At 38.8% G+C, this 16,815-nt stretch overlaps 1 protein-coding gene across 1 annotated transcript in view; it reads right to left on the bottom strand.

The window, feature by feature from the left end:
* Positions 1-16,815, bottom strand: part of LOC126470301 (protein purity of essence) — a 475,244-nt gene that overhangs the window by 235,591 nt on the left and 222,838 nt on the right. The window contains exons 34-36 of the mRNA XM_050098072.1: positions 10,907-11,152; positions 6,903-7,055; positions 3,081-3,348 (exon numbers count right to left, since the gene is read on the bottom strand). Coding sequence (XP_049954029.1) covers positions 3,081-3,348; positions 6,903-7,055; positions 10,907-11,152 — 667 coding nt within the window. The remainder of the gene's footprint in view (positions 1-3,080; positions 3,349-6,902; positions 7,056-10,906; positions 11,153-16,815) is intronic.

Below are 16,815 nucleotides of genomic sequence, written 5' to 3'. Positions count from 1 at the left end.
CTCTTCTGTTTGATGTTACCCTTGCAAATGGTTATTTCTGACACCAGGGCAGACACTTATGATTAAATATAGTTTTGCGTACTTACCCCTGCAGTTGTACCCTTTGGTGCACCATAGGTGGTGGGACAGAGAATGGTTAGATATAAACAGAAGCCTGGAGAATGGTACCTTGCTCATAACCTAGCATACAGCAAACAACTGCTGATGTATTGGGTGCAAAATTGGTCCTAGTCTCTGCTGTAGCCACAATGTAATCAGCAATGGCTGCTTTTATACCATGGTGGTTCAAGTGTGAATCTGTATGTGCCTGTCAACCTGAACCAAAACATGTGCACTGTCCTTGAACTACTGACATTGTTAAATATAGCAGACACATCACAACATTCAATGTGTTGGGGATTACTTCAGGACCATCAAGCCTCCCAATGGCACATAATATTACCTGGCCAGTTAATTGTGGAAATTGTGTTCAACAACACTACTCTCACATGTCTATGTTTTCTAACCCAGCACAATACTTGTAATTAACGACAATTTTAGCAGTTGTTATGAGTTCAACATTATACACTCAATATTCATTCTTACTCTGTCCACAAAACGGCACTTTCAATCATAGCCTTTACTGTTCCCTGCTGGTTTTCATTTAACATGAAATCCAAACCATGGAATGCAAACTGGCATTTTTCATAAAGGCAGATCACTGTTGGAAGTGACAGTCATGTTAAATTACAGAAAACATCCCTATGCCAATAATCATCCAGTCCAAATCAAATTTCTCTTATATTTGTAGTCCTTATTTGAAATCTAAATATGCTGGCAGTAGGTTCGTTCCGCAATCAGCTTCTCTCAATTGTGTTCCTCAAAAAGAATACTGTCTTCCCTCCACAGATTCCCACTGGAGTTCCCAAAGTAACTCCGTAATACATGCATGTTGTTGAACCTACCAGTAACAAATCTATCAGCCTGCCTGTAAATTGCTTTGATGTCTTTCTTTAATCCAACCTGATGCAGATCCCAAATACTTGAGCAGTACTCAAGAATGAGTCACACTAGTGTCTCATATCCACTCTCCTTTACAGATGAACCACACTTTACTAAAATTCTCCCAATAAAATAACGTCGACCATTCACCTTCCCTACTACAATCCTTACATGCTCGTTCCATTTCATTTTGCTTTGCAATATTATGCCTAGATATTTAATCAACATGATTATGTCAGGAAACTTACTAATAATGCTTATTTCAACATTATGGGTTTGTTTTGCCTACTCATCTGCATTAACTTACATTTTCCTTCATTTACGGCCAGTTGCCACTCACCACACAACCTAGAAATTTTTATCCTCGTATAGTCACTCAACGTCACCTTCCTGTACACTACGGAATCACCAGCAAACAGCTGACGATTGCTGCTTTCCTTGTCCACCAGATCATTTATGTTACTAGATAATAATAGTGGTCCTATCACACTTCCCTGGGGCACTCGTGACAATACCCTTGTCTCTAACGAAAATTTGTTGTTGAGAACAATATAATGGTTGGTGACTCCATGGAGTATAGTGTAGACACCACGCAACAAGCACCTCGTTACAAAAGAGGTACATTATATAACAATATAATGGTTTCTATTACTTGAGAAATCTTTGATCCACTCTCATATCTGGGACCTATTCTGTATGCGCGTACCTTCATTAACAGTCTGCAGTGGGGCACCACGTCAAATGCTTTACGGATATCTCGGAATATGGAATCTGCCTGTTGCCCTTCATCCATAGTTTGCAGGGTATGTGTGAGGACAGGGCAAGCTGAGTTTTGCACGGGTGATGCTTTCTAAAACTATGTGATTTGTGGGCAGAAGCTTTTCCATCTCAAAGAAATTTATTACATTCAAAATGAGAATATGTCCAAATTCTAAAACAAACTGACATTAAGGATACTGGTCTGTAATTTTATGGGTCTGATCTTTTATCCCTCTTATATATAGGAGTCACCTGCACTCTTTCCAGTTGCTTGGAACTTTGTGCTGTATGAGAGATTTGTGATAAACGCAAGTTAAATAAGAGAACAATGCCGTAGAGTACTCTTTGTAAAACTGAATTGGGATTGCAGCTGGACATGACGACTTATTTGTTTTCAACTTCTTCAATTGTTCCTTGATACTTATTACTATGTCGCACATACAGGAGTCTGTTCGATGGTCAAAAGATGGTGTCTTTGTATGATTCACCTGTGAGAATGATATTTTAAATGTCAAATTTAAAACTTGTAGCTTTCCTTTTGCTATCTTCCACTGCCACACCGGATTGGTCCAGTGACTGACCAGAAGCCTTAGACCCACAGTTATTTTACATAGGACCAGAATTTTCTCAGGTTCTCAGCAAGATCTTTTACTGAGGTACGACAGTGGTAGTAGTTGTATGATCTGTGCATAAATCTTTTTACAGATGCACGAATCTCTACTGACTTCTGCCAGTTGTCATTTACAATTGTCCACCCAACCAAGCTCTGCTGCAATCATAATAACTAGTTTTATACTTGTCAATGGCTTATTTCACTTTATAAAAGATGGAAATCTGCATTGCCACTCTATTACTGGAAAAAGTTATTGTCTATACCTTTCTAATTTTACGCTATGGAATCTTTTTTGGCTGGTACTTACATAAGAATTTGTACTGACATCACTTATTTATATTTTACGTAGTGTTTTTTGCCATGTTACACAGGACACGTAATGCCACAACTCAATACAATATTTCTGCCAGAGATGAAACAAGATTGTGATAGCCAATAAATCATAATATGTTCGTAAAAATAAAATTGAGTAATAAATGCCATTAATCTACTGGAATTTCTCAATTTGAATACCTTTTACACACTGGCATAAACTGCACCAATGCATTCTTCATAGGTCAGGAAACAGACTTGAGACACGCAAAGAACTAAATAACATAACTTTTTTTAAAAATAACCATATATGGAAGTGAAATACACACAGAAACTAAAATTAAAATCAGTGGAGACGTGAAGGAATTGCATTCATGATGTGTACTTTAACAAATATTTCTGAATTTATACTTACTTCCTTGCATGAGGCTGCAAACAAGTCCGGGGTGATTTGGCACTTCTGTCCACTGGCACAAAGGCTGAGGTTGAGAATTATTTGCTTTATTGCCATTTGTTGTTTGTTTTCCAAACTGGATTGGAAATACAGCTGTAACACAGTCAGCTAAACAGCGCAATGGTGCCATAAAGCTCTTTCCATTTACGTAGCTCCAAAATAACATCTGTAGGCTATGAGAGTAGTAAACAGAAACTCCACCTTGGGATGCGATTTGTCCAACAACTTCCTAAATTAACACAGAAGAAACAAATTATTACAGCAGGGAAAAATTGCACAAGATGATAAACAAAACTGTCTACTAAACATGGGCTCCAAAAAGCATACATTAAGACCTACGAGCCACTACTTCATCTTTCATATTGTGAAACAAATCTCTTCTACTGCAAGCTCTTTGCTTCCCATATTTTGGGAAGTATAGAACAAAAACAAACAAAAAAGCATGTCCAGTAAATATGCACTCTAAAATGCGTACCTTAAAAGCTGTGAGTACTTGTTCATCTTTGTTACTGTGAAATATCTCTTCTACTGAACAAGTGCTCATAGCTCTTAGGGTGTGCAATTTAGAGCCCATGTTTATTAGACATTATTTTCCTTGTTTTGATACATACTACTTCCTCAAAAAATATGGAAACCAAAGAGCTTGCTGTAGAAGAGATTTGTTTCATAGTATCAAATATGAAGAAGTGTTCATAGCTCTTAATGTATGCACTTAGAGCCCATGTTTACTCAACTTTTTGCTTTGAATGAATAATTTGTGTCCTACCCCTGAATACTGACCTTTCCTTCTGGAATATATTATATGTACAGCAGCTTCCCACAATATTAAACTGAAGGAAAGCATAAATTTGGGAAAATTCTGTAAATATTAGTCAAAAGTTTTACACCAAACTTCTTTCATAAACTACAATTGGTGCAATTTATATTTCTATAGCTGGGGAAGAATGGGTGAGAGAAATAATCAGGCTGGTAGCTGGGTGGGTGGGTGCAGTCAAGAGCCACTGGGGCTCAGAATGTGGCGGGAGGTGTCACTCCCACAACTGTCCCAGCCCAGATGCAATATAATAAAAGAGTTATAAATGTGAATAGAATACACTCTCTTGCAGGAAGCATGAAATAATGCTTTACAGCATTGTTAGTGTGTTCTCTGTCTCTGCCCCACACCTCCCATTCCACTCATTGCCTACCCTGATAACTGACAACACTCGGTAAGAGCTGCACTGGACTGCTATTTCTGCTTCTGACTTGCCCTCGTAGAATTTACATGCTCAGAAAACTCACTTAGTGTCTTCGTAATGTAATACTTGTTGTGTTCACTTTATGCCTCCCATAATGAACACTGCATTGGCTAAGTAACCTCCCCATGTCTAAACACGAAAATGAGTGCTATATGTTCTACAGAGACCCAGAAGCCCATGTTACATGCCGGCATGGCAGAACGACTATTGGCTGGAGTGTTACATTGTACACTGTTCCTTGCCACTGCGCACTGCCCCTCAAGCTGCCTTACGTGCACACGAGGGATAATGAATACTTACGGTCAAGAGTGTTATATGAAAGGGCACTCCTAACGAAGTAAAACAAGGTACTGGAGAAAAAAGACTAATCACATCTAAAGGTAATTAAAAAACGAATGACCAGGGCAGCTGACAGAGGAGATAATGTCAAGGATCCCCGGGTCTAGCACATGGCAGGTGATGGTAATGTCCAACCATCCCAAAAGCATTTTAAAATGTCAGGTCTGAGAATGAAAATGGCTTTCTCAATGGGGAGGGGGGGGGGGGGGGGACCACATCACTAGTTCAACTACTCATAAGTCATGCACCAATACTAGGGGCTCCGTGTGGAGAGCCAGGAGGAGGTTACTGTCTTTGCTCCGTGGCCATAATATGTGGGTGACCATTTACGTAAGATAAAGCAATGAGTTAATCTGGTACAACTGATACAGAGGCAAAACAGAAATTTCTCCTGGAAGGAGGAACACCATGCAGCCTTACTCTCCTTGTTAGTGCCAAATTTATTAGAGGAGTCAGAAGCCCACCAGGTGCTTTTCAAACTCTGAGTGAGTAAAGGCTTTATCTGCATCCAAAATTCTGCACCTCACATTGTCAAAGTCACTGCTGGACAAGTAATCAGCAAGTGGGCAGCGAGTGCATTCCCGGGATACCCATGACATACGTCCCAGAGAAAGACAACTGAGCAGCTATTTCGACTAAGGTCAGAGAGAGGATTGTGAGTAACAGATATTACAGAGTGAGAAGATTAACATCAACAACAGCCTGGAATCAGCTTACTGAGTCAGTACAAATTAAAACATAGTCAAGGGAGGTTTGTTCACTAAAATGAAGAGCTCTTTTAATGGCTACAACCTCCTCCACAAAAACACTAAATGTTTCTAGAAACAAATGTACTTCCTGGTAAGCAGGATATGTAGAAGCATATCCACTCCTATCCACGGTTTTAGAACCGTCAACGTAAATAATGGTAAAACTTTGATACTCCTGAAAAAACTGAGAGGAACAGACACCAAATGGTCACAGGGGGGTAGGACTGGAACTTACATCACCGAAATATATTGGTTCTAGCTCATGGAGCGGATGTGCATTCAGCCAATCAGTTGTAAGGAAGCAGATGTGTGACAGTAATGTGTCAACATTGTGGTGTCACAAATCACAATGGAGCAGCATTTCTAAAATCATTTGTTCAAGACATTCTCCAGAATGTTTTGAAGAAGACAAGTGTGTGCAAGATTTGTCCCACACACCTTGACTGCCGAACAAAAACGATGACACTCAGATGCCTGAAGTGACTTGACTAAAATGCATAATGTGGACATTTCTTTACTGGAAAAATTCATCACTGGTGACAAGACTTGGCATTATCAACAAAAACCTAGTGTAGAAATTCATATGATGGGTCAACACTTCGACAACATAACTGTCATTCAAAGTAATGTGATGCTGGATTTGAAAAACATTTGAAAGGACTTTTCTGATGGGAAGTGCACACTACAATTAAGTGGAGAAGGACTAGGTAGGACTCGAAGCATTAAAACCACAATATTAACACTTTTCTATTTTTTTTTATCAATTCAGTCTCAATACTTTTTGGACTGCTGGGGTATGTTATTTCATCTTTTGGGTGTGCATCTGGGATTGTATTTTTTCTTCTTCCAATATTTCGACTGATAACCTTACAGGCATCTTCAAAGTGAGTCACTGGCAGAATTTAAACTAATTGACACAGTACTATTCCAGATGGATGTCCAAAAGATGAGGGAATATTTTAGCCACCAAAAAAATTCAAGACACACATGGAATATGTCCTCAGCGGATGCATGGGACACAAACAGGAATTGAAGATGCTTCTATCCACGGCAGATTTAAATTTTGCTTTCCACAGTTATAAATTGTAATAAAACGGATTTGAAATCATGCATCTACTTAATTTCTCAAGCTACCATAATGCAAATTTATTACATATCCAGGAAAACTAAGGGGAGTATCATTAAAAATCATTTCATTTTTCACCTAATCCCCAAGTGTAATTTCCAGGTAAAAATAATGTGCAGTACTTCATTCTCTTAGCGCTCCCTGTGATCCAATTGCATGACACTAAACAGACACACACTCAACATGTAACGTAAGTCTAAACTGAGGTGTTAATAAATATATGCAGGCAACAATATATAATACACAAAATTCTTGTATGCTACTTGTAAATTTTAAGAAAAGCACAGAAAAAGTGTGCAGAAATTTCTTTCAATAAGCTGTAATTACTCACTCCAATTTCTGGATGACAAAGTGTCAATGTATTGGTAACATAGAACGGACCATTCAGTGCAGAGCTTTCCTCATTCATAACCTGATCATATATATGACCATTTGAACACATCAGAAGCATATGATCACAGCCATCTGGATTTCTCTCCAAATACTGAAAATAATTAGTGAAAACACGAAACAGATTACCTTTCTACATACACAATCCAGTTAAAGCAATACAAAAAGTTATATTACTACAAACTATATAAAGAATTTTTCAGTTTGGTTAAATTAAGTGCTTCCCTTACCACCGAACTTTAATACCAGGAATAATATGGAAATTTGTAGCCTACATTTAAAAAAGTTGCATTTAATAGGAAATTGGAAATTTGTGGAAAGATCCTATGGGATCAAACTGCTGACGTCATGGGTCAGTAGGCTTACACACTACTTAATCTAGCTTTAACTTACACTAAGGACAAAACACACACCCATGCCCGAGGGAGGACTATAACCTCTGACGGAGGGGGAGGATGGGGGGGGGGGGGGGGGGGGGGAGAGCCACGCGAACTGTGACAAGGCACCCTAGACCATGCAGCTACCCCGGGTGGCACATTTTATAGGGTATTGCGTTATTGTTTCACAATAAACTTAGACTGTGATCTCTGGGACTGGTAATAAAACAACTTGTAAAACAATTAGAAATTGTGATAACTGGAAGAGTAAAGACTGTGAAGATTCAAGGTAGGAATATCAAATTACTTACAATAGAGGAAATGCCCAGCACAATACAGGATTAGGAAAATAATGGTTAAGACCACCTTTAGGTGCTAGATATCAGGGCCATCAGAAAAGTGTGATGTAAAACCAGAAGAAATGAAGTAGTTAATTCCATGTACCATACATAGATCAGAAACACAGTTTCTGTCACAGTTATGCAAAAGTTGTCAGTATTATTCTGTATTCCTAGATTTCCAGAAGGTTTCTGACGCTGTCCCTCCCAAGTGGCTTGTACTTTTAATTGTGTGCTAATTGAATATTGTCTCAGTTATGTGAAGGGATTCATGATTTCCTGTCAGAGAGGTCACAGTGTTATAAACCCTCTGCTGTTCTTTATCTATATATACGACTTAGGAGACAATGTGTGCAGCCGTCTTACATTGTTTCAAGATGACATTTATCGTTAATAAAGTCATCAGATGAGGGAAACAAATTTCAAAACGATTTAGAAATGCTGTAAATTCAACTAAATACCTAGGAATTACAAACAACTTAAATTGGAAAGAATACACAAATAATGTCATGGGGAAGGCGAACCAAAGACCGCTTTATATTGGCGGAATGCCTAGAAGAGGTAACACAGCTACTAAAGAGACTGCCTACACTACACTTGTCTGTCCTCTTTTGGAATACTGCTGCACAGTGTGGGATCCTTACCACATAAGATTCACAGAGTACATCAAGAAACTTCAAAGAATGGCGGGGCGTTTTGCATTATCGAGAAATAGGGGGGAGAGAGTCACTGACATGATACAGGGTTTGGAGTGGGCATCAATGAAACAATGGCTTTTTTTTGTTGCGGTGAAATCTTCTCATGAAATTTCAATCACCAACTATTTTGTTGATGCCAACCTACATAAGGAGAAACGATCAGTAAAATAAAATAAGGGAAATCAGGGCTCGCACGAAAAGATATAGATGTTCATTTTTCCTGCACGCTGTTCGAGATTTGAATAATTGAGAATTATTGTGAAGGTGGTTTGACGAACCATCTCCCAGGAACTTGAGAGAGATACGCAGAGTATCCACACACACTACATGATCAAAAGTGTCCGGACACCTGGCTGAAAATGACTTACAAGTTCATGGCACCCTCCATCGATAATGCTGGAATTCAATATAGCGTTGGTCCACCCTTAACCTGGATGACAGCTTCCACTCTCGCAGGTACATGTTCAATCAGGTACTGGAAGGTTTCTTTGGGAATGACCACACAGAGGAAAGGTATCAATATCAGTCGGTGAGGCCTAGCACGAAGTCGGCGTTACAAACCACCCCGAAGGTGATCTACAGGATTCAGGTCAGGACTCAGAGCAGGCCGGTCGATTATAGGGATGTGATTGTCATGTAACCACTCTGCCACAGGCCATGCATTATGAACAGGTGCTAAATCGTGTTGAAAGGTGCAGTCACCATTCTTGAATTGCTCTTCAACAGTGGGATGCAAGAAGGTGCTTAAACATCAATGTAGGCCTGTGCTGTGATATTGCCACACAAAATAACACGGGGTGCAAGTGCTCTCCATGAAAAACACGACCACACCATAACACCACCGCCTCTGAATTTTACTGTTGGCAATACACACGCTGGCAGATGATGTTCACCGGGCATTCGCCATACCCACACCATGCCATTGGATCAACACATTGTGTACTGTGATTCGTCACTCCACACAACGTTTTTCCACCGCTCAATTGTCCAATGTTTACGCTCCTTACACCAAGTGAGGCGTTATTTGGCATTTACCGGCGCGATGTGTGGGTTATGAGCAGCCGCTCGACCATGAACTCTAGGTTTTCTCACCTCCCGCCTAACTGTCATAGTACTTGTAGTGGATCCTGATGCAGTTTGGAATTCCTGTGTGATGGTCTGGATAGATGTCTGCCTCTTCAGCTGGTGGTGGTCTGTGACAGTCAACAGCCGAGGTCGGCCTGTACATTTTTGTGCTGTACGTGCCCCTTCATGTTTCCACTTCACTATCACATCGGAAACAGTGGACCTAGGGTTGTTTAGGTGTGTGGAAATCTCACATACAGACGTATAACATAAGTGACACCCAATCACCTGACCACGTTCGAAGTCCATGAGTTCCGCAGAACATACCATTCTGCTCTCTCACAATGTCTAATGACTACTGAGGTTGCTGACATGGAGTACCTGGCAGCACAACGCACCTAATATGAAAAATGTATGTTTTTATGGGTGTCCAGATACTTTTGATCACACAGTGTACATGTAAATTGATACAGGTACTTAATGTGTTTGTGTACATAGGTGCTGGTAATTTACATTAAAAGAAATTAGATTTAAGATTTACTTTGCTACCTTAAAAACATTTTAATGTTATTGTACAAATAAGGGAAGTTGATGTTCCTGGGGTATTTCATTGATTGCTTGAAATTAAATGGTGAGAATCTGTCGTGGTGGTAACCGAAAATCATATATATAAAGATTTTTCTGAAATTCTCAATAGATTATTTATGATGAACTGCGTTCAAAACTGAAATTGAACAGGTCTGGTTCTTCCAAAATATATGAATGTGGATCACCACTGACAGCTTCTCATGGTTGACCTTCCAGCAATCAATGAATGATCCCAAAAATTATTCAACAAGCCACTAATGACTGGAAAAATGGAATATTCAATATGTTGATTTTTAGTATATGAATGTCCATGAATATGAAATTATTGGTAAGACTCAATGTCACGTTTGAATTCTCATAAAACATTTAAATTGTTTTTAGCATATACGGAATTTCCAACCTTGCTTTACAGCTTAAATGCTGGCATGGTGAACCTTACATTTAGAATATAATTTGAAGTGTCATGGTGTGCCACAGCACTGATAAAAAGACGGGTAGAGTGAAGTTTAAGAAGGGGGAATTATTAACACATAGTAACTCATTAAAGGGCTACAGAGAAAGATAACATGATGGAACCACGGAGATCACAGTGCTCAGTTCTGGGATATTTATTTTAAGCAGGACATTTGAAAAGCACAACAAGTTCAGAAGAGTGCTACTTTCCGTCATCAACCTGAAATACTACATAAACAAAATTTACGTATGTATTCTTCAAAGCTGCAGAGTTTGGGATGAAAGGTACTTTGCATCCTTATTAGTATTTTCTTTGTACGTCAGTTCACATTTGATACATGTAAGGAAAGGTAGTTTGTAAGTCACAATTACTATTTCAGTGCAAAATTACAAAATTTCAATGGCACTAACAGATATGACACTCACCTGTGATGAGACAAAAGTGCAATCCCTAACTTTCCCCGCAGGAATTAGGAAAAAGTACTGTGGGCTAAGAGCGTCTTTGCTTAAGTCATAGATTTTAACAAAATCAGCTGTAACCAATGCCAAATTTGTTTGTGATCCTGGCAGCCATATGGCTCTTATGATGAAGTTTCCAGTCTCTAGTTGAGGATGAAGAACCAAATGATCAACAACAGTTCCACTGCTGCTAAATGTCAGAACATGGCAGTCCTGTAAAAATAATTATGAAAATGTGTGTGCTAAGTGTGAAATAAAAGTCAAAAAATTATTTGATATTCAGTGGAGTACAAAATATTTGCCTCAATATCAGTAAAATACACGAAATTCGTATATAACAGCCACAATATATTCCTCATATCTGTTTTTATATATATATAAACAAAGATGATGTGACTTACCAAATGAAAGTGCTGGCAGGTCAACAGACACACAAACAAACACAAACATACACACAAAATTCAAGCTTTCGCAACAAACTGTTGCCTCATCAGGAAAGAGGGAAGGAGAAGGAAAGACGAAAGGATGTGGGTTTTAAGGGAGAGGGTAAGGAGTCATTCCAATCCCGGGAGCGGAAAGACTTACCTTAGGGTAGGATTGGAATGACTCCTTACCCTCTCCCTTAAAACCCACATCCTTTCGTCTTTCCTTCTCCTTCCCTCTTTCCTGATGAGGCAACAGTTTGTTGCGAAAGCTTGAATTTTGTGTGTATGTTTGTGTGTCTGTCGACCTGCCAGCACTTTCATTTGGTAAGTCACTACATCTTTGTGTATGTAGTGACTTACCAAATGAAAGTGCTGGCAGGTCAACAGGCACACAAACAAACACAAACATACACACAAAATTCAAGCTTTCGCAACAAACTGTTGCCTCATCAGGAAAGAGGGAAGGAGAGGGAAAGACGAAAGGATGTGGATTTTAAGGGAGAGGGTAAGGAGTCATTCCAATCCCGGGAGCGGAAAGACTTACCTTAGGGGGAAAAAAGGACGGGTATACACTCGCACACACACACACACACACACACACACACACACACACACACACACACACACACACACATATCCATCCACACATATACAGACACAAGCATATATATGTTGTAACATTTGCTTGATTTTACTACATTCTGAGAAAATATAAATTTTGGAAATCTCAAAAACATCCCTTTTGTTTCTTGATAAAGAATATTTTTTTTCCATATGTGTGTTTACAAATGCAGTGGTTTAAATGTCAAGATGGAGAAAACATGATTTTTTGAAACATAAAATTAAGAATATAATGTAATCTAAGAGATTTTAGTAACAAATTATAAAATCGGCATTTACCTTGAAAAACCCAAGCTCCAATATTAGGCTTATTAAGATCTAGTCATACAGTATAAACACTATAAGATATTTAAATAACAAAACTTACATGAAAAAGAAACAATTTTTTGAGAACAACCTTAAATAACAGCATTTTAATTTTTTGTCACAAGAATTTTAAGCTATCTTTATTCTGATACAGAGAGTAAAATCAAATATAAAAGCTCCAAAAAGGAATCACTTGCAGTATGATACTTAAAGTATCACTCATATGATACCTTTCATTTTGGCCTGTTTTTAAGAACTGATAATACCTCATCCATGGTCAATGTAGATCCTCTTCCAGTAGGCATCCTGGGCTCAACGTTACTGAAGATATGATCAGCTAGCACATTTAAGGTTTAATGTTTTATATCCCTTTTCACACTGGTCTGCACAATCACGCAGCTTTGGTGTCGCAGTTTAACTACATAACTTTTGTGTGTCACTGCTTAAGGCAATTGTAACCAATCCAGTTTACATGATACTCATATCATCTTAGGAAGTATGCTGTTTACAATCAATTTGGATATTTTATTTTCCACTCAAGGATTAAGGCTTAATTTCAATGTGTTATTCACATACTGGATTGTGAATGTGTAGTACAAGTCCTAGAGATGATTTTTTGAATTACTCAATATGGAGCGCCTTTTTCTTTTGCTTTTACCCTGTACTTACACACAGGGTCAGCATGGTTATTATCGAATTTGGATCATTAATGTTAAGTGTGTGGCTGGATGCCCTTTGTCTCACCAACCCCTTACCCCTTGAAAGAGAAATTGAGTAAACCAGTTGTCTGCGTGAAACTTTTCTAAATGTTTGTGGATGATGTAACTGAGGCTGGATGTGGGTACCAGCCTGCTATTCACCTAGTCTGATGTCGTGTGACGCCTAAAAACCACAATCCAGGCTGGCTGGCACACTGCCCCTTGTCATTAACACGTCATACGAATTCAATTTGGGGCCTGTGTGCCTGCCCAAATCCCGGAAGCGCCAAGCAACCACACACGGATACCCAGGTGGGTGAATTACTGAATATGGATAGTAAATTTATTTCACTTTGTTAGTATTTGTCAGTTGTAACAATTTACATTTGATGCCAGGAATGAATGGCTTTTCCAGGCTTGCTTTAACAGCAGGTCTTTACAGTTACCCCATGTCCATTCCAAGCACTTTCACCATGTGTATGGCAAAATAGTGCCATTCTGCGCAAGTTTTGTAATTCTTGTGTAAGGTATATGTTTCGAATTTTTTCCTGAGTGCATATTGTGTAACATTACCACTAGAAAAGGAAAACCTCTTTTGTATGTTAGGCAATTTTTTTCAATACAAACATAAGCTTTGAATGGAAAATATTAAATGTCACTTTATCATGTTCTAAGCAGTCAGGAATAAAGACGTAATTCAGATCTTGAATCACAAATGAGCAGTTTGCACCGAAATCATAGATTAGAAGAACTTTCTCCTTTAAGCTATTTTATACAACCAGAAAACTGGTTCATCACATTTTGTACATTATATATGAACCATCAAAGGAGCTGTGACTTATTTTTTTCAAAAGAAGTTTCTGTGGGGGACTAACATCATTAGTAAGTTGTCTTTACCTGATTCGAAGACGAGGTTTCTTCCCCAAATTTGTCATTCGAAAAACATAGTCTTATTATAGTTACAGATTAAACTATTGCTGAAGAGGTCAATATTTTTGAGTAGCTTAATACATTACTATAGCATTCATCTTACATTTACTGATAAAGCCTTGGCTTCTGAGGTCACTTGCAGATTTATTTTGAAAAATTCTGAAGAGCAGAACTGGGCAAACAATTCTCTCATTTGAACGGGATCAAAATTTTCTGATACACCAAAGTGCTTGATACAGTATTGACCTTGCTCAAACAATCATGTGACTTTTGACTCACATGACGCTCGTGCAAGAGATGCATGGGACACTATTAGCTAGCCACTACAATGATCTAGTGCTCTGCTTAAAATTTGAAGATTTTTTGAAACATGAGACAAAATCGCATTATATTCTATCATCTTACAAACTCTTGTTGTATCTGAACAGGTTTACAATGAAATTTCTCATACACCTGTCGATACTGCGTACAAATACTTATGCCGCTTTTTAAGTAGAGGTAACACTGATAGGGGAAAATGTTGTCCTTCAGAAAATATTACTCAATTCTAAACCAAATTCAGTATTTTATTTGATGATGAGAGACTGTAATGATTTCCCAAGTGGGTTGCAAATGAATCGGCTGCTGTCCACATGTTACAGTACCATAAAAACATTACTAGCTTTTAATCAGCTTTACAACAAGATGGTGACATTCAGATGAAACAAGAATGAAAATTAGTTGCTGTTGTTACATAGGTCCCGAAACCTAGAAGACACTGCAGTCTATGTTTCACACTTGCTCAACCACAGCACTATGAAAGGGTTGGGGATGGAACTGGGATACCAGTTTGGCTGAGAACTAGGATGAGTGCAGAAATGGGAGTGGTGAGTGAGCAGCAAATTTTGTTGTGCTGCCAACCATGGGAATCTATATCATGTACTTTGAATTTTTATGAACATCTACCAAGTTTAAGCTGCAGTTTGTCTGAATCAATTTGTACATAGAATTGAAATGACTTTGAACTTGGACAAATACGCAACAATAGCATACATTGCTGCAGGAGACGGTAAAACTATAGATTAGGGCCAGTGGCATGCTTACATGTTTAGTGCAGCAATGTTGTCGAGGCTCACCATGAGGTATGATGGGAATATTTTCACTTGAGTATAGAAGCAAAATCCTCTATGTATTCAGGAAAAAAGCTCAGTTTTCAGTTCTCACCATAACCAACACCTCAGAAATCACAATATACATTATGTGATCTATAGTATTCGGACAAGTTTGTGGTGTCCTCCATCAGTAATACCGAAATTCAATATGGTGTTGGTCCACCCTCAGCCTGGATGACAGCTTCCACTCTCGCAGGCATATGTTCAATCAGGTGCTGGAAGGTTTCTTGGGGAATGATAGCCCATTCTTCACAGAGTGCTGCACAGAGGAGGGGCATTGATGTTGGTCGGTGGGGCCTGGCATGAAGTCGATGTTCCAAAACATCCCAAAGGTCCTATAGAATTCAGGTCAGGACTCTGTGCAGGCCAGCCAATTACAGGGATGTTGTTATTGTGTAACCACTCTGCCACAGGCCATGCATTATGAACATGTGCTCGATTGTGTTGAAAGATGCAATCGCCATCCTCGAATAGCTATTCAACAGCGGCAAGCAATAAGGTGCTTGAAACATCAATATAGCACTGTGCTGCGATAGTGCCACACAAAACAATAAGAGGTGCAAGCCCCCTCCATGAAAAACACGACCACACCATCACATCATAATACCATAATACCACTGCCTCCTAATTGTACTGTTGGCACTACACACGCTGGCAGATGATGTTCACCGGGCATTCGCCATACCCACACCCGGCCATCGGATCACCACATTGTGTACCATGATTCGTCACTCCTCACAATGTTTTTCCACTGTTCAATGGTCCAATGTTTACGCTCCTTACACCACGCAAGACATCGTTTGGCATTTACCAGCGTGATGTGTGGCTTATGAGCAGCTGCTCAACCATGAAATCCAAGTTTTCTCACCTCCCAGCTAACTGTCTTAGTACCTGCAGTAGATCCTGTGTGATGGTCTGGATAGATAGACTAGGTCAGCCTGTTCACTTTTGTGCTGTACGTGTCCCTTCATGTTTCCACTTCACTATCACATCGAAAACAGTAAACCTAGGGATGTTTAGGAGTGTGGAAATCTCATGTACAGACATACGACACAAGTGACACCCAATCACCTGATCAAGTTCCAAGTCCGTGAGTTCCGCGGAGTGCCCCATTCTGCTCTCTCATGATGTATAATGACTACTGAGGTCACTGATATGGAGTACCTGGCAGTAGGTGGCAGCACAATGCACCTAATATGAAAAATGTATGTTTTTGGGGGTGTCCCAATACTTTTGATCACATAGTGTCTTTGCAAGAAACAGCCAAATATTTGTGACAACAAAGATAACAATTATACAACTATGGTGATGATTAAAAAATAGTGATACCACAGATGTCAGGCTTAGTGAGCAAAAAAGGCAATTATTATAAAAATTAATTTTGTATTATCAAAATATACACAACCAATAAGTGGTATAATATTAATTTTTTAGGCAGATACTTTATGTCAATAAAACAGTTTGAAACTTTGCTTAGTCAGCATACGTATATTAAAAATAAATTTTTCTCAAGGAGACTCATCTTTTTCTTTAAAAAAAAAAAAAAAAAAAAAAAAAAAAAAAAAAAAAAAAAAAAAAAAAAAGAAGGGGGGTGGGGGGAGGGGGCAGGGTGCCATTTTATACTCAGGTGAATCTTGTACTTTAATGGACTAACCCACCCCTGAGAGGTTAAGCAAATCTCATATACTTTTTATCTGTAAAAACTACAGAGGAGACACTATCATCCAAATGTACAATAAAAGCTC

The sequence above is a fragment of the Schistocerca serialis genome, chromosome 3 (assembly GCF_023864345.2).
Source record: "Schistocerca serialis cubense isolate TAMUIC-IGC-003099 chromosome 3, iqSchSeri2.2, whole genome shotgun sequence".
NCBI classification, from domain to species: Eukaryota; Metazoa; Arthropoda; class Insecta; order Orthoptera; family Acrididae; genus Schistocerca; species Schistocerca serialis.
This window is presented reverse-complemented; position numbering and strand designations above follow the sequence as displayed.